General features: G+C 34.4%; 1 protein-coding gene across 4 annotated transcripts in view; it reads right to left on the reverse strand.

Moving 5' to 3' along the window:
- Nucleotides 1-21,367, reverse strand: part of stan (Protocadherin-like wing polarity protein stan) — a 204,497-nt gene that overhangs the window by 24,325 nt on the left and 158,805 nt on the right. For 3 of the 4 annotated variants that reach the window (XM_076457472.1, XM_076457469.1, XM_076457470.1), the window contains exons 11-22: nt 20,059-20,082; nt 19,225-19,391; nt 17,779-17,925; nt 16,819-16,935; nt 16,335-16,497; nt 15,627-15,907; nt 14,927-15,110; nt 13,344-13,445; nt 12,929-13,023; nt 10,254-10,463; nt 9,023-9,209; nt 567-818 (exon numbers count right to left, since the gene is read on the reverse strand). In XM_076457472.1, coding sequence (XP_076313587.1) covers nt 567-818; nt 9,023-9,209; nt 10,254-10,463; nt 12,929-13,023; nt 13,344-13,445; nt 14,927-15,110; nt 15,627-15,907; nt 16,335-16,497; nt 16,819-16,935; nt 17,779-17,925; nt 19,225-19,391; nt 20,059-20,082 — 1,929 coding nt within the window. The remainder of the gene's footprint in view (nt 1-566; nt 819-9,022; nt 9,210-10,253; nt 10,464-12,928; nt 13,024-13,343; nt 13,446-14,926; nt 15,111-15,626; nt 15,908-16,334; nt 16,498-16,818; nt 16,936-17,778; nt 17,926-19,224; nt 19,392-20,058; nt 20,083-21,367) is intronic. The other variant, XM_076457471.1, reaches the window with a different exon arrangement.

Genomic DNA, 21,367 nt, shown 5'->3' on the forward strand with positions numbered 1-21,367 from the left:
CAAAGCTACACAATGGGCTATCTGTGCTCTGCCCACCATGGGTACTGAAACATGGATTTTAGCGTTGTAAGTCCGGAGACATACCGCTGAGCCAGTGGGGGCAGCTCATGTGGTAAATAGCTTCTTGAATTAAGGTTAATTGATATATTATCACATTTATATGTTATACCTTTTATATATATATATATATATATATATATTCAGTACTCTAGTATCTGTCACCTCATATACTAAAGTCAAATGTGTCATGAAGAGATAATAAAGTAAATATATAAGTCAGTGTTCATCATTCATCTTTTTCAGCATTCACATGTACACCAGGAAACCATTGTGACAGGTATAGAAAATATATCATCTTTTCATGTTGATAAAGACTTACAAAAAAACAAATTCCTAATTTCATCTTTTGGGAGATAATTATCACACTTCAAGAACCAGCCCAAATGTAATTATGTAACAAAAGGATTAGAATATATCTAGTACATAAATGTTCCAGGTTTTTTATATTAATCTCTCTAGGTCTTTAACACTAATAATATCAGTAATGTGTTACATTTATCACACACCCTCTAATTCTGTGACTCCTATTGTTTCCAGAGGCACTATTGCTTTACTAATATGATCTGTATATTCTTTATGGATTGGAAAGTTGTTATATTTTGGGATAACAACAGCAGGTCCAGCAGAAGATGGAAGACTAAAGTCAAGAAAGATTGACGGCTGAATAGAGTCCAAGGCAACAGTCAAATTTGTCACATCATCAGTTGTAGCTGGATAGCCCCATAACTCGGACGTGGACACAGTGTCTAAACCAAAAACTGGTAAAAAAAATATATATACAAATGAAAATGTATAGACAGATGCAAGTAACTTAAATTAGTAGTTGTAATTTACCACCAAATTTTATATTTTATACATTTAATAAAGCATGCTTCTTTAAAACATAAATAAAAGTTACTATTTTTCTATACTAAAAAATATATTTCTGATAGGATCTTATCCTCTGACAAGTACAGCTATTCTTGTTTAGTTCTGCCCTTTATACAAAAATAATGTGGCTCCCAGTGTCTCTGCATGTTAACCATCATGTGACACGCATTCACCAATAGAAGTATGTGATTCCTTCTATTTAATTCTACTAAACAAAAAAAAGCACCAGTTCTGAGTGAGGAGGAAAGGTGGGAACAGGAAGATTGGTTGATTTAGTGTTTTATGGCACAAAGCAGATAGACTATCTGCACCAAACATCTGGTAAAAAGGTAAAAGTAAATGTAGTAAAATTCATAAAAGGAAATGAAGGTAAAACAAAACAGCAATTAAAAACATAAATGGCATAAAACCAATGTTGACATCCAGTCTACAATGTTAAGAGAGAAACTACAGAAAGAGAAGTTATAGAGGACTTTCTGTAGTATAATGGTAATTATCATAACCTGCCAGGATGACTAACGGGTAGTTCAAACAGCAGCATTAGTCACCTGCAGTGGGCCTTTCCAGTCCTGGTGTAGAGTTATTTAACGTTACGGCCATTTTCTAATTTCAAATCGAACTAGAGAGATTGTGACTCTTAAAAGGGAACCACGATAAAAAAGGTTCAATGAAGAAATATAAAACACTTAAATGACATTAAAAAGATAAATGGCCATTAAAAAAAACTAAAAAACTTTATCAAGGTGGACAGTGTCAGTGTCACTGTCACCAATAACATTATCTAATGTTGTGGACAAACCATTGGGATAGAACATGTTTAAAATAGTGCCATCATTGAGAGTCGTAACGATGGCAAGAAAGTAAAATGTGGCTTGTAGTGATCTGAGTGTTACACAAACTACACATTGGTGCATCAGTTCCAGAAAAAAGAAAATGATGAGTTAAAAAACTGTGACCAATGCATAGTCTAGCCAGAACAACTTCCTCTTTCTGATCTTTACAGAAGCAAGACAGCCAAATTCCAATACAGGGTTTTATTTGGAAAAGCTTGTTGTCACGTTGCTCACTCCAAATTAACTGCAAGCTAGCATGGAGCCAAGCCTTGAATACAGGACCATAGTCCATTTATGGAATAGGCACAGTGGTGATAATGCCAGAGCAGATAGATTTAGCTGCTGTGTCTGCAAGCTCGTTCCCACGAATACCAATGTGGCCTGGTATCCAGAAAAACTGGATAGAAGTAGATGTCAATGAGAAAAAATAGCCAGTCGGATTTGAATATCAGCGAGAACAGGGTGTGAACCAATATGAAGCGATTCCAGGGCCAGTAGTGAACTAAGCGAGTCAGTGTAAATAGTGCAGTTGGAGTACTGCTTAGCTTCAATATGATCCAGGGCAAGAAAAATGGTGTACAGTTCAGCAATGAACACAGAAGCTGTAGAGGGGATTCTGCATGCAACCATTGAACTGCAACAAACCATGGCAGAGCCCACAGAGACACCTGATTTGGAACCATCGTATCAATTCAAAGTGAAGGATTGTTCGAAAGATGTTCAGTAAATAAAAGATGGTACGTCCAATTGGGAGTATCTGCTTTTTCAGATGATTTAAGAAAGGTCACATTTCAGGACTGTAATAAGCCATGGTGAGATGGGCTGACCAGTGGATTCTGCAATGTTATCCAAGGATAGACCCAATTCATCCAAATGCACCTGGATACGAAGGCCAAAAGGAGCAATGGCAGACCGTCTGTTCTGAAAAAGAATGGCCCACTGAAGATGAAAAGCACAATCCCAGGTGGGATGCTTTGGTAAAGAAAGAAGTTTCAAAGAACAGAGTAAAGACAGTTGCAAACGGCAAAGGTGCAAAGAAGGTTCATGAGATTCTACATATAAGCTCTGAACTGGGGAGGTGCAGAAAGCCCCAGTCAAAGTCCTTGATGATGTATGGGGTCCAGCATCTTTAAGGAGGACGGTCTGGCAGAGCCATAGACCACTGATCCATAGTCAAGTTTCGATCGAATAAGAGCACAATATATCTTTAACATAGAACATTGATTCACTCCCCAACTGGTGGTAGAGAAAACACGGGTGATGTTCAGTGCTCTTGTGCATTTGACCTGTGGTTGCTTTAAGTGTGGTATAAAGGTCAGCTTACGGTCAAAGATAAGCCCCAAGAACTTGGTCTCAAGGACCACTGGCAGCGAAACTTCACCAATACGGAGTTCAGAATCAGGGTGAATACCCCATTGGCAGCAAAAGTGCATGCAAACAGTTTTAGAGAGAGAGAAATTAAAGCCATTCACCATAGTCTACTTCAGTACATGATCTAAAGCAGTTTGTAGTTGCTGCTCAATATATCTCATGTTCAACGACTGACACGACATGTGAAAGTCGTCGACATAGAGCCTGTTTGCAAAAGTGAGAGGCAGTTGTTCAGTGATGGCATTAATCTTTATACTGAGAAGTGTGACACTCAAAACACAGCCCTGAGGGACCCTAAGTTCCTATAGAAAATAATGGGAAAGTGTCGAACCCCCACGAACTTGGAATCTCCTGTCCATTAAAAATTTTTAATAAACATGGGTAAATGGCCACGCAACCCATATGTATGGAGGTCTCGCAAAATGCCATACCTCCATGTTGTCATAAGAATATTGATACAAGATGTTGTCATTTGAGAAAGGCTTCTCTGATTGATGTTTCAAGTCGAATTAGGTGATCCGTGGTGGAGTGCTGTCGTCAAAACCCACACTGGGTGGGTGAGAGGAAGTTGTTTGATTTGAGGAATCAAACAAGACAAGTATTAACCATCCTCTCTAAGGTCTTACAGACACAGCTCATCAAAGCAATTGGATGGTAATTTGCAGGAATCCTGGGATCTTTCCAAGGCTTAGAGAGAGATAAGATAATAGCCTAGTGCCAGGCATTAGAAAAACATTCTCCTGCCAGATTCAATCAAAAACAATTAGAAGAATATCAAGAGAAGCAGGAGAGAGATAGCCCAGCATGTCATTGTGTACATCATCAGGTCCAACAGATGTACTGTCAGACTGATGAAGGGCCATTTTCAGTTCCATCAGTGTAAAGGATGATAATAGTCAAAGAGACAGTCAGTTCGAAAGGAAAGAGGTGAACGCTCTGCCCAAGTCTTGATGGCCATGAAGGTGGAGGAACAAGCAGAAGTGCTCGATACCTAGCAAAAGTTTTCACCTAAGAGTATCGGCGATGCTCCAGACATCAGCTACGTCTTGGCCATCAAAGACTATGATCGAGAGGGGGACAGAATTGTAGTGCCCACTGATCTTTTGAATCCTGTCCCATATGACCTTGGAACTGGTGGTAGAAGATATGCTAGTTGTGAACTTAATCCAAGATTATTTCTGGCTTTGACGTCTTACCCACCTAGCATGTGCATGGGCCCGCTGGAAAGCGATGTGGTTTGAAAGTGTGGGATATCTACAGAAAGTATCCCAAACCCATTTTTGAGGCTTCCGTGCCATGTGACAAACAGGATTCCACCACGAACGAGGATATAGTGGAAAACATGTTGAGATTCTAGGAATACACTGAGCAGCTGCTTGTATAATAGTCAGTTACCACTGCCACACAGCCATCTATTGACGGCTGACAGACAATGGCAGAATCAAGTTCTGCGAGAGCAGTGAAAATGGACCAGTCTGCCTGACCCAGCTTCCACCAGGGGCACGTGGGTAGGTGGCATCGACCACAGCCAGTCTCTCTCAAAAGTATAGGAAAATTATCACTGCCTGGTGGATTATTGTCAACCCTTCATGAAAAATGGGAGAATAATGAAGGGGAGCAAACCGAGAGATCAATAGTGGTAAAGGACTGACTAGGTGTGTGAAAATAAGTGGAAGAACCAGTATTGAAAAGAGAAAGGTTGTGATCAAAGATCATACGCTCTATAGAGCGATCCCTCCTATCAATAACAGAACTTTCCCAGAGGGGATGATGTCCATTAAAGTCCCCCAGGATTAAAAAGAGAGACGGCAACTGTTCAACAAGAGCATCAAGGTCTAATTGATCATATGTCTCTCCAGGTGACAGGTAGAGAGAACAAACAGTGATGGTATGACCCAAGGAAACACGGATGGCTACGGCCTCCAAGGGTGTGTTGAGTGACAAAGACAGAGTGGGCACATGCTGATCAACCAACAGTGGCACCTCTCCATGTACTCGTCCGCCTGTCATTGACACAGCCTGTCATTTCTGTACAGAGAAAACTGCCGAAAGGTGACTGTATTGGCAGGTTTCAGAAATGTTTCTTGTAAGGAAAGACACAGGATGGTAGGAAGCAACCAGTGTTTTGATGTCATCCAGATTAGAACATAAACCTTGACAGTTCCATTGTATCAAGATGGCCATTTTTAATGACACTTAGGCAAAGTGGCTGGAGAACCCTTCTGTTTACAACCACATCTTTTTTCCTTACTGTCCTTATTTGGAGGTGGTCTATCGACCTCAATGGATCCTGCCCTGGGTCGACTGGGCAGGTCTTTGTTGTTGGAAGGGGATTCCAGTGACTGAGGACATGAATGAATGATTGTTTTGCATCTTGGGGTGGGAGAAAAATATGTATCTGAAGAAATGTCTATATTTGAAACCAAAGGATGTGAATCTTGGGGTTTGTTGGAATGTGTGGGAGGAACAGAGATGGTTGTAGAAGTTGATTCATCAACTTTTTTAACCATAGAGGTCAAAAGGCATTTCATTTTGTTTTGAAAACAATTCTCTTGGAGGCACTCCCACTTTAGTTGTGGAACGAATTGCAGCAGCATATGTCAGAGATGAAGTGGCGGACAGCAATTTCCGAGCCTCAGGATAACTAATGTTATGAGTCGTTTTCAAATGCTGCACCTCTTTTTTCCCCAACTATTTAGGGCAAGAACGAAAGTAGAAAGGGTGAGAACCATTGCAGTTGACACAATGTGGGTCTGTGTCACACTCAAAGGCATCGTGGTCCTTGCCACCACAATGAGCACATGTCAGGGAACCACGACATGACGTCTTTGAATGGCCGAACCTCTGACACTGGAAACATCGGAGAGGGTTTGGAATGTACGGCTGTACCCTGCAATTTAGATAACCTGCCTTGATGGTGGCAGGTGCACGTGGTGATGTAAATGTCAAAACGATGATATTTGTTGGCAGTGTAACTCTATCTTTGCAAGTAGAGATGCACCTCACTGCAGAAACTCCTTGAGTGGAGAAACCATCGAGAATCTCTGACGCGGGGACGTTCTTGAAATCCCTCTCAACAATAACTCTTTGAGATGAATTCAAAATAGCATGAGGGGTAACCTCAAAGGTACATCCCCAATTGCCTTTGAATTCAAGAGGAGTCCACTGTGTTTGGATGTGGATGTTTCAACGAATATGTCTCCAGATCGAAGCTTCTTTACTGACTTTGGAGAGCCAGCAAGTACCTATAGTCCCTTCTGAATAAAAAAGGGGGACATTTTCCCTAAAGGTTTTTCTGAAAGAGAATGTAGGATGAGAAAATGAGGTACAACTGGTGGTACAATCATTTAAGATTGCTGATCAGAGTCATCAAGAAGTGGTCGTTTACCTGTTGACTGTTTTTTCACTATTTTAAATTTAAATTTTTATTAGGAGGATCCATAGGAAAAAAAGAAAATTTCATTGCTCACTGACCCCATCTACCATGGAGCCCCTACAAGGAGCCGCACTACAATGTCAAGCAAAGACACTGCAGCAATGCCAGGGTTTTGTGAGCACTATACCCAAATACCAGCATCAGACATAACGTCCACAACATCCGTTGAGAAATTCCAACACTGGTACTTGATTGACTCTAGCCCAAGTGGACCAGCCAATTGACCCAAGGAAGGCCACCCGTCTACAGGAATTCAAGGCCAAAGTGGTGTGTTAAGGTTGGACCCCTCAACCACCAGGATCCTCTCCTCCCCTTCACAGGTCGCCATGCACGGCAAATACGTGGGTGGATGTTTAGATCCCAGAGGAGGTAACCTGAAAGAACAGAACCTTCCCTGGGAGGTCCCCTCACCACGTACAGGAATGCACACCGAGGGGCAGGGAGAAGAAGTAAGTACCAATGAAAAATATATATATTTAGTGTAAGTAAATAATAACTTCCATTGTAGTATCCCACTTCCTCTCGCACATTCAGCTAGAATCACCTGTTGAATAAGTAAAGGGACCAGTGCAAGAGATGTAGAGAAGTATCCTTCAAAAACCAAAGAACACCCTTGAAGTGTAACCCCCACTGAGAGAGAAACACACTTTGGAGCCTTCACCACTTTTGTACCAGTATGGAAATACACAAGCAGAATGCAGGAGTACAACACCACTACCCTACTCTCTAATGAAGTAAAAAGAATCATGGTCCACCACCTCAGTGGATCAGAACTGGAAAGTGGCAGGAACTCATACTCCATGAGAAGTATAAATAGGAGGAGGGAGGGGGAACAGTGACGAGTCCAGAGAAACACTAACACTGGAGACATTGCAACAGGTGGCCATGAAATCTCAATTTTAAAAAGCAGACCACTCTTGTCTTGTTCAATCAAAGTGACAGCAAGGGTGGACAGATATCTCCTTCTGCTTTACCCATGTAAGTCTAGGGTAAGTGCAGTCTGGAATGGACATATGAATGAAGCAAAGATATCATGAGAATAACCTACAAGTAATAATCTGGAACAATTCTGGTGGGACATCCCATACAATCCTCACCAACCTATCTTACACAACATCATTCTAAACTAGAACCCAACCTTGCAGAAATAGAGCAAGAGGTGTGGCCAGAAGAAACCTGTGCAACATCAACCCAGGATAGGACTGGACAGAGGTAGACATGTAGAGTTTTACAGACAAATTAACCCACATAACCATAGTCTGCAGGATAATCTAATTCAGGACCTTACAACATTAACCCTGGGACCCATAACACAGGAGTGGAGCAGCTAAGTCGCTAGGGGGCAAAATAATATACTCTGGTAAGACTTAGTAAAAGCTGTACAGTGCATAATTTATGAAATAAGTAATATAACCTGGACAGACAATACTTGTCACTGAACAAAATCCTACATTTAAAAGAGACATACTACTGAAATGAAAAGTAAGTATGATATATGAAAGATAACTTACCAACTTACACACACACTAATATCTGGAAAATGGCAATAAGTGTAAGGCAATACCCTGGTTAGGAAGAAGAAAACCACCTAATGCAAGTAATGGGAGAAGAACCTATAAAGTGTAGACTACAAGCCTGCTGGAAGAATTTGTTTAAACAGATAATGGAAGTGAGATGTCAAGGAAAAGGTAAGGTGCCTAGAACAGATTGTGGGAATGAAAATACAGGAGGGAATATGCCAGTTTAAGTAGTAGAGGAACCCAAGCTGTAAGGGTAGAAAAACTAGTAATAAGATGATAATCATTGGAACTGCTGAAGGCAATGAACCTGACAATGATACCAAATGTCAAACGCCTAGCGTGTGTGGAGGACATGTCGTTATCCTATTGATGGAGGGTTGTGGCATGATGATTTACATGCAAAGACACTATGAACCACATTAATCATGGGGTGAGTGGCATGTAAAACAATTTCTGCATATAGAGAGCAGCACTGTACCAGAATAGCTAGCTATACATGTAAGTGGAGGTAAGATACCATATTGCAAGTGTGATGTTCTACAGTAGGACTGTTTTTAACAGATGGAACTAAAAAAAATCAGTCCTCATTCATAAACTTGTGGGATAAAATATAATGTTCTTCCACTCACTTTCAAGCAAAGCCTAATATAGTGTTCTTCTTTTAAACACTGTTAGCATGTTATTTAAAACATAAAACACCACAGTGATACCTCATTAGAAATTGAAGTAATAAATTATCACAAGATTCAGAATTATAAATGAGTTTAATAAAAGACATCTTGTAAAAAGTAAAAAGGCAAGCAATACAGTGACAGTTTTACTTTGAGACCTCAACTGTTAAATTCAGTAAACCTTAATTTTGATATTATACAGAAATATAAATACTAATATTAAATCCAATAGTTAACTAACTTATGACAATATCACATTACCCATATTTTTGGCAACAATTTCAAATGGTTCAGTAAAGGTATCTTGCTGGTTGCGAGCAAGTGTATTTCCATACTTCTCAAACATCATTAGTATATGTTCTGGACCATGACCTGTTAACGATGCTATTCTCTTCCAATGTTCCAGATATTTTGGTTCAAGTGTTCTGCTTGTGGCTTCCACCAGGTACTGCAGATAACATTTCTCAGTATAAAGACAATTTGAATAAGTGCTATTAGTTTGTTTACTTAAAGTTTTAAAATACATTGTATAAAAACCTATAGGTCAAATCTTTGTATTGAAGTAACATTTCTTTTACTAAGCAAAATAAAATTTCTGTAATTTAACATATTATTTTTGCAAGAATTCCTGATTGTCAAATGTTATATTCTGATTCAGCTTTCATCAACCTTTTCCTTAGCATTAAATCCATTGGAACTGGAGTCTAATTTACTCAATACTGTGTATTCTAATGAACAGAGTTTATTATATGTTCCTGTTCAAATACTGGAAATGTACAATTTTCAGGAACAAATCATGCAACCATCTTTTCCCAATTATTTATAAAGAAACTGTCAAAGAAATGTTTGTATTTTCAGATTTTAGAATTAACTGTTTTTCTTATTAAAACAGCATTTATATCATTAGACAACAATGTTAAAGTCGAGCACTACAAACATAATCACCATTTACTGGCTTCAACATGTGAATGTTCTAAAAAAAATGTAATCACCAGAGAAATGAAAAACAAGAGAAAATTCTCAATAGTTGTAGCACTTGAAATTATTATATGCAGAATAAGAGTGCAGGGTACAAGTTTACTTGATTTGATTTTATTACTCATCAGAATTTCTACCAGCATACCCTCAAATTATAATTCTTTTGGCAGAATCAAAAGTAAATTTATACATAAGACCTTAGAGCCATTCTATGACCTGCTATTCTGCAACTATAAATAACAATTTACTCTTACATTATTACTTACTATTCTTCAGAGTATGAGTGGATAAAAAAAAGAAGATATATATATAATATCTTTTGCTTTCACTCCTCTACTAGTCCATAAATCTATTCTTTGACAGGTGAGGGGTCATAGTTATAAATAAAGGATACTAAAATGATGAGAATTTCAATCTGGTCACACGTGGTTATTCTACTGCTTATCACCTAGCTCATTTAAGTTGTGAAGAGCACATTTATTACATTTATGATAAATTCTCTCTGAAAACTTACAGCAACAAAATCCCTATCTTGTCGATGGGTCAGATTTAATCCTGCCTGCTGGTTTTCGTAGGACAACACATGGTACAAGAGACGAGCTATGATAAGAATGTCAGTGCCATGAAGAGTTTCCAATGAGTTGGTGGCAGTATACATGTCAGAAGAAAGTTTAACAGATAGGTACGTGCTCAGAGGCAGGTTATCTCGTTCAATTACTTTCAACTGAAAACATTTACAAAAAAAAAACAGTATTATACCAAGAATAACATTGTAAAATTGAACCTTTTCTATTGCACTATTCTTAAGTTCAATTATTGTTAAAGATTTTGAACCTAACCAAATAACATGAGAACTATTTGTAGTTTGCATTTGCATAGGCTTGCAATGCGCAACAGAATTCTTCTATACCAAAGAAAATGTTTTACAAAAACAAAATCTTCATACAGTACACTGCAAAATTATAAAGAATATAAGAAGATAAATAGTCTTTGTTAACAATATAATTTATTCACCATCATGGTTTAAACAAAGAAATCCAAAATCACCTGCTTTTATTCTCTAATAAAACTTAAATAAGCATTGAATATAATTACATGTGGTAAAGAAAGAAGTTTATCTTGTCAACTCTACAAACAAACATGATATACACATTACATTTGCCAGTGTATAAGTCGATCCCATGCATAAGACGACTCTGAAGCGTTTCAGCAAATAAAGTGTTTTTATTTGAGGTTCAGAATGTTACTTTTGTTAAGAACTTCCTAGAACGTTTTCTTAAACTGTGCTAACTTGGACTCTGAGGTAACCAATACCACCATAAATGTGTTTTGTTGTTATACTCTTTATTAGACATGTCAGTGTGGTATAACATCACAAGTGTGTGATGATCATTACAGTTGAACTATTTTGCTATTGCAAAAGGTACTAAATCATAACATAGTAATCTCTTGTCAAAATGTTTACAAAATTACTGTAGTTACAGAAACTAGCTTCTTTTGATATAATATTAGCAATATTTTGGCATTATGGATGAGATAAATACATTTCTAATAAAAAATGTCTTGATCAGTTGTAATTAACATATGAGATAAAAACTCTCTATTTATAAGCAATCAAGACAAATGATACAACTACAAATATATTATTGTAATGCAGTTGGTGGCATGACGTCAACACGCTTAGTCACAAAAGCAAACAAAAGTAAAAGGAACAACAAAGTTTTGGAGAGTTGTTACTGAAATTTTATCTTTCAACCTGTATATAAGATGAAGAGTGAAACTAGGCATTGTTTTAAACATAAAAAAGAACCAACTTATACACCAGAAAATAGAGTATTTTAAAAAAACTACAAGTGCACTTTTAACATTTGATCTATAATTCTTCCAATAGTACTGAAAAATAATTGAATATTGTTACAAAATTAAACAAATTTCACATTTATAATTTCTGGTTTTCTAATAAAGTGTTAATTCGTTTCACTCGGTACTAGTGCTGAGTTTACTTCATACATAAGATATCTCAGTCCTCTTTAACAAAAATGCAGACATAAATATTCAGGTTTTTGTTACTTTAAACTTGTTTACTTTAAGAATAATTCTCTTCTTTTTTAAACTTAAAACCTTGTTTATTGTTGGATATACAAAGTATAATATTTAAGTGCTTCGACAAACTGAAAACAGAATTATTAACCCAAAACAGTTTTCTCTAGATTCCATTAAAAAAGTCTTCTCCAAACTTAACAAAAAAATTCAAAGCCTCAGCACAAGTCAAGTTAAATTAAGGTTTTACTTATTGTACAATTCTTTGTATTCCAAAACTGTCACGTTCAGTCACAAGGTTTTGGAAAAAAAATTGTAACAAATCTCCAATTAATTTGACTTACAATTTATGTTTCTCCATGGCAAAAAATGGAGCAATGTCTTTCAAAAAAATACCAAGATTCTGATACCACTGGTTCTGTGTATCAAATAAATTGTGAACACAGCAACAAGTTTTGTATTGAGAGACTCACAGACAAGTTTCTACCTGTGTTAAAGAACATGACAAGCCCCCATCCCATGTTTATGAACATATTTTCAAGCATGGTCGTTTGTTTCAACCTAAAAATGCTGAAATTCTGAATAGAGAGAAAAATATAAGTTGCTGCAAGATAAAGGAAGCCTCATTAATTAAACAACCTGAACCTAAAATTAATAAATATTCTGGTATACAGTTGTATTGTTTCTAATGTTGTTTAAAACTTCAAAAGAGGAATTGTTGTATTTCTAGCAAAGTTTCACTGGAAGCTTATAATACTTAAGTATTATAATCTGTATTCTTCATTAAGAGCATCTTTACAGTTTATTCAAGTGAACTTTCAGTACTAAATGTACTTAAGTAGTACAAGCATTATTTTAAAAAGAAGGATTGTATTTCACACATTATTATCATTATTAAAAGTCTTAACAAAATTGCAAATTAAAAGGTAAAACAACTATGAATGTTTTATGCTATAAGACAATTAAAAACAATTTTTAAGGATTAGGAAAATTATTCGTAAATTATTCAAAAACTATTCATTAATTGGTAAAATTGAAGTTCTTAAGATATCCACATCCCCAAAAGTCTAATAATATTATTATGAAAGTGCTTGAGATGTATCCAGTAGACAACCCCAAACCATTATGTAATGATACAATGTACATTACCTGTTCTGCAAGTTCCAAAAAAGCAATGGATGTACATTTAAATAAGTCTGATTTTTCCCATCCAGTGTCTTCACTACAAAACCTCGAGGCTTTACCTGATCACAAGTAAAATAATAACTTAGAAATTTATATCAGTTGGGCAGAGGTTTAAAATGTTTCATGTTATTATTAAACCATCAAACTTTTTATGCCTATATTAAAAATTACTGGAATTTTTTTTTTCAAACAATAAATAATATATCACTTTCATTTTCCAGTATTTCAGAGTCAAATAAAACATTCCTTAAAATTAACAGAATACAAAGTTTAATGAAGCACTCCTAACTCTGAACTGTTAACAGAATGTCTTACAATGAATTCACTCATAAAATGTTTCATAAGTGATGAATAAAAAATAGTAGTAAACTCTACATACCTACTGAACCTTCTGGACATGACTGAATCGTTTCTTCCCCAAATAAAGTTCCTTCCCACCAAATACCTTCACTAAAAGACTTTGAACAGCCATCATAAATTACTGAAAAAAAGAAAAACAGTATGTGGACTACCACAATATTTAATGTAAATATACAAGAACATAATCGAGCATGTGTGTGTGTATATATATATATATATCTGTGTGTGTGTGTGTGTCAATATTTGAGTATGTTAGTGTCATGTAGTGCAAGGCAGAAGGACAATGCTCGAGAGCAAGTGCTGGCTAATGGCATTTGTTATTGTGCATTGTTGATCCATAAATTAAGCTATTGTGTTTTACCCTTGTAAATGTGTCACACCAAACCATAAGGAAAAAGGTAGGGTCATAAGTTATCTTTTTCTTCCTCACAGCATTCTAAAAAACGAACTGCTTTACTAAATGAGGGTATCTAAAATATGCTATTGCTGCTTATAGGGAACATTTCAACAAAAATGAATAATATAGGATTCATACTTACTTAATTACCAGCAGTTTACTAATTTTCTTTCAAATTTCCATCAAGTAGATATTATAGCTACTTTGGAGCAGAAGAAATGATGGTAGTAATTCTCCATAACTGACAAATTTTAGTCACTAAACAGTTCAATATGTCATCTGGTCTAATAATGGTATTGCCAAAAAAAGCGATTTGGAAATTCTTAATAAACAGAAAAGATATTAAAAAATTTAAATTTTATTTTAGTTTTTTCATATTTCTAATTTAAATTGGTTTAAATTTGGGCCTGTTTACCAAATGCTCTTCTACTGCCCAATGTAATGACCACCTAACCCTCAGAAATAGTCATGAGTGCATAGCTAATAAAATAATTACTTTATATTTCTAATTTTTTTTACTCTTAGAATACATTATAATGGATTACAATATAGTAATTTAGGAGAGACAGCTGAGCCTCCTCATTTTATGATTAAAATTACCAATTTTAAATAAGTAACAAGACTTTAGTAGTACAGAGATCCTGTTTGAATAAGCCTTGCATTTTAGTGAGCAAACCAATGTGTTACTTATGGAAAAAGAATGTTGTGCATATATTTTTTCTTGCTTCACATGTTAACTGCAGATTTCTTTTCCACATTACTCTTAATTACATCTCAAAATCAAAGATGTGTAAAAATAGTATTTGAGATCCATTGTTTAACCTCCCATGAGTCACTACCCAAGAAGCTTTTGGTTCAATATCAAAATTATCAACTGTGCTGGACAATGAGAGAGAAAAGACTATGAATGTTATTTATATATGTAGTATAATACTTTAAAAGTTGCAGTTTAAATGTCAAAGTAACAGTAGATGAATAAAATTAGTAAGAATTGTGTGAAAGTTACAAATATTACACCTTGAAAAATGATCTTTTTAGCCATGAAACCGATTGAATGTAAATCAAGTAATGTTATCAAAGGTCAGAAAATAGTAAAGAAGAGAATAAACAGAAGAGTTCCAAGGTACTGTGATGTTTTAACACTTGTATGTGCTCTGGTTTACATATACACATTTAAATCAAGTTGCATCCAAGCAATAACACACCTTCACATCCCAGAAGTTTTACTTCAGCAAAAGGATTTGAACATGAATCACATCGTCTACCAATGACTCCAGGCCTGCAGTGACACTGGCCAGTGATTGGATCACAGCGGTTACTGTACGAGCCAATAGGATAGCAGTCACAGTCAAAACAGACATCATTATCTGGCAACTGGTAATGATTTTCCTGGAAATATCTCATAACTGTTATAAAACATATCAATATATTTACATAAGGAAATTACAAATCAATTAATAATCACTGAAAAATTGTGTCTTTGGTATTGACTGAAATATTAAAATAAAACATAAAAAAGGTTATTCCAATATTGCAATGTGTTAATAAAAAAACTGCATTATCCACAGTCACATTAGCTAAAGTTACATAAACTAATGACATCAAGCCAACAAAATCATTAACTTTTGGTCTCACATACTTTTTAAAATCTGAATTTGTTGACGTTTTTTGTTGATATATAATTTAATTAAAACAAAAATCAACATATTCTTACAATAATTCTTACATCCCAAAAACTTTTAAATGTTCTCTTTCAAATATATACACACACACACACACACACACACATATGTTAAAGGACAAGTATAAGTGACAGGTAAAAACTAATACTTTAGTTAGGATACTTGTTTCAATCCAGACTGGATCAACCAAAATTACTAACCAGTTGTAGTAATAAATACTTACCTCACAGCTACATGCTCCAGTAGTTTTGTTACAGTTGGCATCATAGCCTTTACTTGTATCGCAGTTGCATGGGCCACAGATCGGATAGCCCCACCAGTTAGATGGGCATGGTTGGTCCACTGACTGCTCACAGTATTCTCCAGAATGAAGGGAGTCACATTCACACTTGTAGCCTCGACCTGATGGAGCACCAGGACCAGATGACAGCAGAGACTCACATTTAGCATTTCCACTGCAAGGATTCAGGTCACAAACTGGCAGGCACATTTCTCCAACATAGCCTATGGTAAAAAAGAGGACATTTTTACTAGCAGTAAAATTGAAAACTTGTACCCAGGTTTATATGTTATACTTAAGTAACATACTTTTAATAATTGTAACTTCATGTTTCAGGTTTAAATCATATTTTATATATTCAGGTCAGAGATTCTCCTACTTAAATACATGTTTTTATTTGATAATTCACTATTTAAAAAAATTCAAACTTAATATATCTATGCCAATCTCCATCAGATTATTAATGTACTAAAGTAACATTAAAGAGTATTTATTAATTACTAATATCACAATAAGGAAAAAAACACTAATGTAAACACCAAATATACTGATGTTTATCTTCTAGGTAATGTTTGTTTATGAAGAACATCTTAAATACATTTCATAATCTGTTTCTTTTGTTTCCAAATTATGTTTTTCTTAATGTCATACCTAGGTCACATTCACATCTATAACTTTCCCACATGTCCACACAAGTACTATGTTCTGGACAAGGACTGGAGTGGCAGGGATTTGTCACATGGCATCCTTCTTTAACATTATTTGCTATAGTTGGACGAAGCCAAGCACTGTGGCTGTTACCAACGACCACATCCTACAAACAACATTGACTTTACTGATTACCAAACTTTCTATGTAAAATAACATGTTGATATATAATTTAATTAAAACAAAAATCAACATATTCTTACAATAATTCTTACATCCCAAAAACTTTTAAATGTTCTCTTTCAAATAAAATATTCTGAACATCTTATTACTAGTGTTAAGCTTATAACATCTGTAATAAGTACCATTTGATGTACTATTATTCCAGTATTAAAAAATTTATTTATAACTTTTCACCAAGCAAAAACACAAAAGCCTACTGAATAAAAATATCATACATTCCAATAAGCCAAAAATGGACACTTACTTGGATACAACCATCAAAATATTCCACTGTTTTGTCCTCGTCTGTGGACTCCAAACCACCAATGGAGACTTTGCCCACGTACAACCCCCGGATATTAATATCTATCTCTTCTGTGTTCTGTAAGCACAGAGAAAGCAGATAATTTGCTAAATACTACATTTAATTATTCCTCACATAAATTATATGTACTTTAGTAATCATCAACACAAAGAAAGTACTTCTGTTTCTCCAAGAGATTATGCAAAAAAATGTTTTTTTTAAAGATATTTTTTGGTATGTGGTTTGGAATGTAGAAATTACTTATTATCAGGTAAGTTCTTTAATTTTTTAAAAACCTAAAAAAAATCACAATGTATTATGAATTTCAAAGATTCATGCAATTTATTGATAACAAACTTTATTACAAAGTTGCATTAAACTTGAGGAAAGGTTAAATCTATTTATATTGTTTAACGTTTTTTAATTATGAGCTACTGCTAACTGATACAATCTTGATAGAACTAATCTGTATTCTACAACTTATCTGTAACACAGAACTCCCAGAATTTTCTGGAACTGGTATCAATCCTCTTTTTTATTGATTCAAAACACTCTTTCACAATTTCATTATGGACAATATAACCCATTAAACATTATGTTTATTTGGGAACAAATGAGTCCTATCTTTCATGTTTGTAAAAAACATTTGGTGTTGCATTTTCACCAAAACATGCTTAATTTTAGTGAAATTAAAAACAGCAATTCTAGTATAATGTTTTCTGATATGTTATAGCTATTACTTATTTGTCTTGCAAACTGAAAATCAGATTTTAATTTTTCACATAGCTCCTTCCCATTATTTGTCTTCGAAAGTCACAAATAAACTGTGTATGCCGTTTGTAAGCCTACGTAATCCACTATTAGTTAATTTTTCAATTAACAAAGAAATGAAAATCTAATTATGTTCTGACGACATATTACCTCAAACTGCCCATAATCAAGGCTCAACCATACACCATTGGCCATCCATTTTGCTTCAATGTTATGCCACTTTCCATCACTTACAGTAACACCAGACATCTCAATGACATGCTTGTTGAAAGTGTACTGAATAATCCCACCAACAACCTGTGAAGATCATTCATAAAAGAAACTGGTTAACATAATTCCAACTACAAGCACATCATAGTGTAACAATGCAAAAGTAATGTTTAAACATTTACCTGTTACTACAACTATAAAAATATTGTGCATTAAATCATTCATAATAAACCTCACACAACCTCACAGCACTTTTTGTTCATTAAACCAACACTACAAAATTCTGTCTTAAATAAAAACTATTATTTTATAATAAGTAAACAAATATTTCATAAATATAAGTAAATATTATACTTCCAATTTAAACTGTTTGAAATACACTACTTAAATTTAAACAAAAGCTTTGGAAAAACTTATTTCCACTTTAATACTTAGCTGGAAAACCAAGTGGAAAAATCCTTTAAGCCTATCACATGTGAGCACTATATTTGATGCACATTTTCTATTAATTACTTCTTATTTAATTCATTGTGATTTTCCAAACTGAAGATGGTAAAACCATTTTGTGTTCTTCTTTTGTAAGCCACAGGCCATTGCCCAACAGGCTTTCATTTCTGTCCCATTCTTAAGCCAAATTTTTAACCAAAGGGTTGCATCTATGCTTATAAGAACTTATAATGTCTGTTAATTACTTTTCTTTATTAACTACGTCTCATATATTATTAATTGTTCATATTACTTTGAAAACAATAAAGATTATCTATTACTACAATATATAAAATATATCTAACAACAGTTGTTACATTTTATGATCATGTCAAGAACAGTTTTTTCATCTCTAGTTGAAAACACCCAACAAATAATGTATACTACAAAGAGAAACTGGAAACCAAAACTATCTCAAACGCTATTTAGCCATAACCTTCCTTGGTAATGAAATAGTTAAGCAGTTTACATATTCCTTGTATCCTCACAATCCTTATTTAATATTCAACTATGAACTGTAGATCAACCCTTCAGTTAGTGGTAGACAAATTTTTCAAATTTATTTAAACAGTTCTAAGGATAATTAAACTGAGAGATTACATACTTTTAAAATATATTTAAATTAATTTTTTAACCTTTTGTTGAACACTTGATATCAGTTTTCCTAAATGTGTACTACAAACAATACGGATGTGAACTTAAGGATTTTTTCTACATCAATTTTCTGTTACCCTTACACTTTTTTTTTAATGTTTTCATAAGTTAAAGCAGCTTTTATAATTTTATTTTAAGCAATATTCTAAATGGAACTTGTTTGTGAGTACTTTTTGGTTTGACTTCTATTTCTACTGTATAATTTATTTAAAATATTAGAGTAGTACGTGCAAGTGTGTAATTTACCTGAAGCGTAGCTTGACTGTCCTGTCCGAGCTGCACTCTCATCAGCAGCCCTTGTGGATATCTGGTACGGAATGACAAGCTGTTAATCCATGGTAGCTGAATGGGTCGCATGTGTGGATTAAAAACTAAGAAACCTTCACCATGGAAATGTCTTGCAGGTTCAACCCCTGAAATGTAAAACAAAAAACACCGCTAAGTATGATTTTTACATTCAACCACAATATTCATATCAAATATTACAAAATACTTTTCTATGATATTTTTTATTTTCATAATCAAAACAATAACTATAAGACAGATGTATAGTAACAAATAATGACAAACACTCAACACAAAAACAATTTCCAGTTCATCTTACACCTTTTTTTTTTATTCCTACTAAAGCAGAACTATATATAAATATAAAATTCACACTTTAGAGAAGCATATTGAGTAAGTTAGCAGTTACTAGATAGTTTGTAAACAATTGAATTGTTTACTTTTGTGGCCATACAAAGTTTACAAGTATCATGTTTATATGTATGATACATGAACTACTTTTTAAAGATGAATTATTATGCATAATACTATAAATAAGGAACAAATCAGACAACTGTAGATAATTTCAACAACAGGGATTAACTTAATAAGAACTCCAGCTATTTTCAAGCTGAAAGACTGTGATGAAAAATAGTAACAATCTGTCTATAACAACACAGTAAGAGTTTACACAGCAGTTATTATTTCTTTTGTGCAACCATGGCTAAGATTAAGATATAATTTAAAAAACACATTTTTGGAAGACATTTATAAAACTCTGAAAATGTATCATATTTAAACCTTTTCAAAACTTACCAGAAAGCACATTTCTCCAAAGGTCTGATGTGTAAAAGAGAATAAATATGTTTGTTATTTCATTTAAATTATTAACAAAGAGAGAAAATAACTACTGAATAAAACTTAACTTTAACATGTAATTGTTGAAGAAAATATACTACTTTACAAGTTAAATGCGTTGAATAATAAGAAATACAGTATTATAAAACTAGAAAACATTTACTGCATACAAAGATACTTTTAATAATAACAAATACATTACTGGATAACTTTATCAAACTTTATCACAACAGTGTGCTATATAACAGACTATACAAAGAATACATACAATAAATGCCTTCAATTTGTTTGTACTTTTATTTTCAATTCAAAAAACAACAAATTAGGATCCAGTTAAGGCTGTTTTATTTTTTATTTTTACAGGGTGAAAAGTTTATGAAATTAGTTACTGTTCTCAGTAAAGGTAGCCTTTTCAAAGCACTCAAGTTACAAGGTTTTCATCATTTTCTTTCAAGACTTCTTGAACCTTTGTGATTTTCTGACACCTTTAAAATCTTGTAAAGTTCAAGAAGTCTTGATAGAAAATGATAAAAAACCCTATAATCTGAGTGCTTTCAAAAGCTTACCTTTGTTCTTCAGGGGCAAATTGAAGATTGCCTGTGATGAAGAAAGGCCCTTGTTTGAAAGAGCTCAGGTTACAGAGGTTTTATCATTTTGTTACAAGATTTTAAGAGAAAAATCATTGATTTAATGAAAAGTAATAGATGTCTCTTTCTTTAAATTTCATCTAGGTGGAAATGTAGATATAGCCTTGAAAGACTAGATGGTCCCTTGTTATCAGTACAGTGGAGCGCCGTTAAGCCGCGGTATTTGGGGGGTCAACCTGCTTAACCGCGGCTTAAACCTTTGTGACTGAAAAGCCGAAGTTGCCAACAGCTCCGCCAAGGATCCTCATCCGAGCCATTGCGTGATCATTATAATATTAATGTATAGACATTGTATCTATTCAGATACAATTGACAAGTGCCGTTTTAACACAAATGACCAATGCATTGCAATGGTTCACTTTTCCCTGTAAAATTTCGTCTTCTCATGTTACATGTGGGCCGCCATGTCAATATGATATGCTCACTATTAATTCAGAAACTGAAGTGATTTCTATTGGGTTTGTGGCCAATATTTGTACAATTCCATAAAAATATCGGATTATTGAATTAAAAATAATACTTTAATTTTTGATCATTTTTTTCACGGATTTACCGCGGATTAACTTTAATGTATGGAGAGGTGTGATTCGGTAACAATGGCGGCCTCCATAAAGCTGACA

This window comes from Tachypleus tridentatus, chromosome 9 (genome assembly GCF_004210375.1).
Source record: "Tachypleus tridentatus isolate NWPU-2018 chromosome 9, ASM421037v1, whole genome shotgun sequence".
In the NCBI taxonomy this organism is placed as follows: domain Eukaryota; kingdom Metazoa; phylum Arthropoda; class Merostomata; order Xiphosura; family Limulidae; genus Tachypleus; species Tachypleus tridentatus.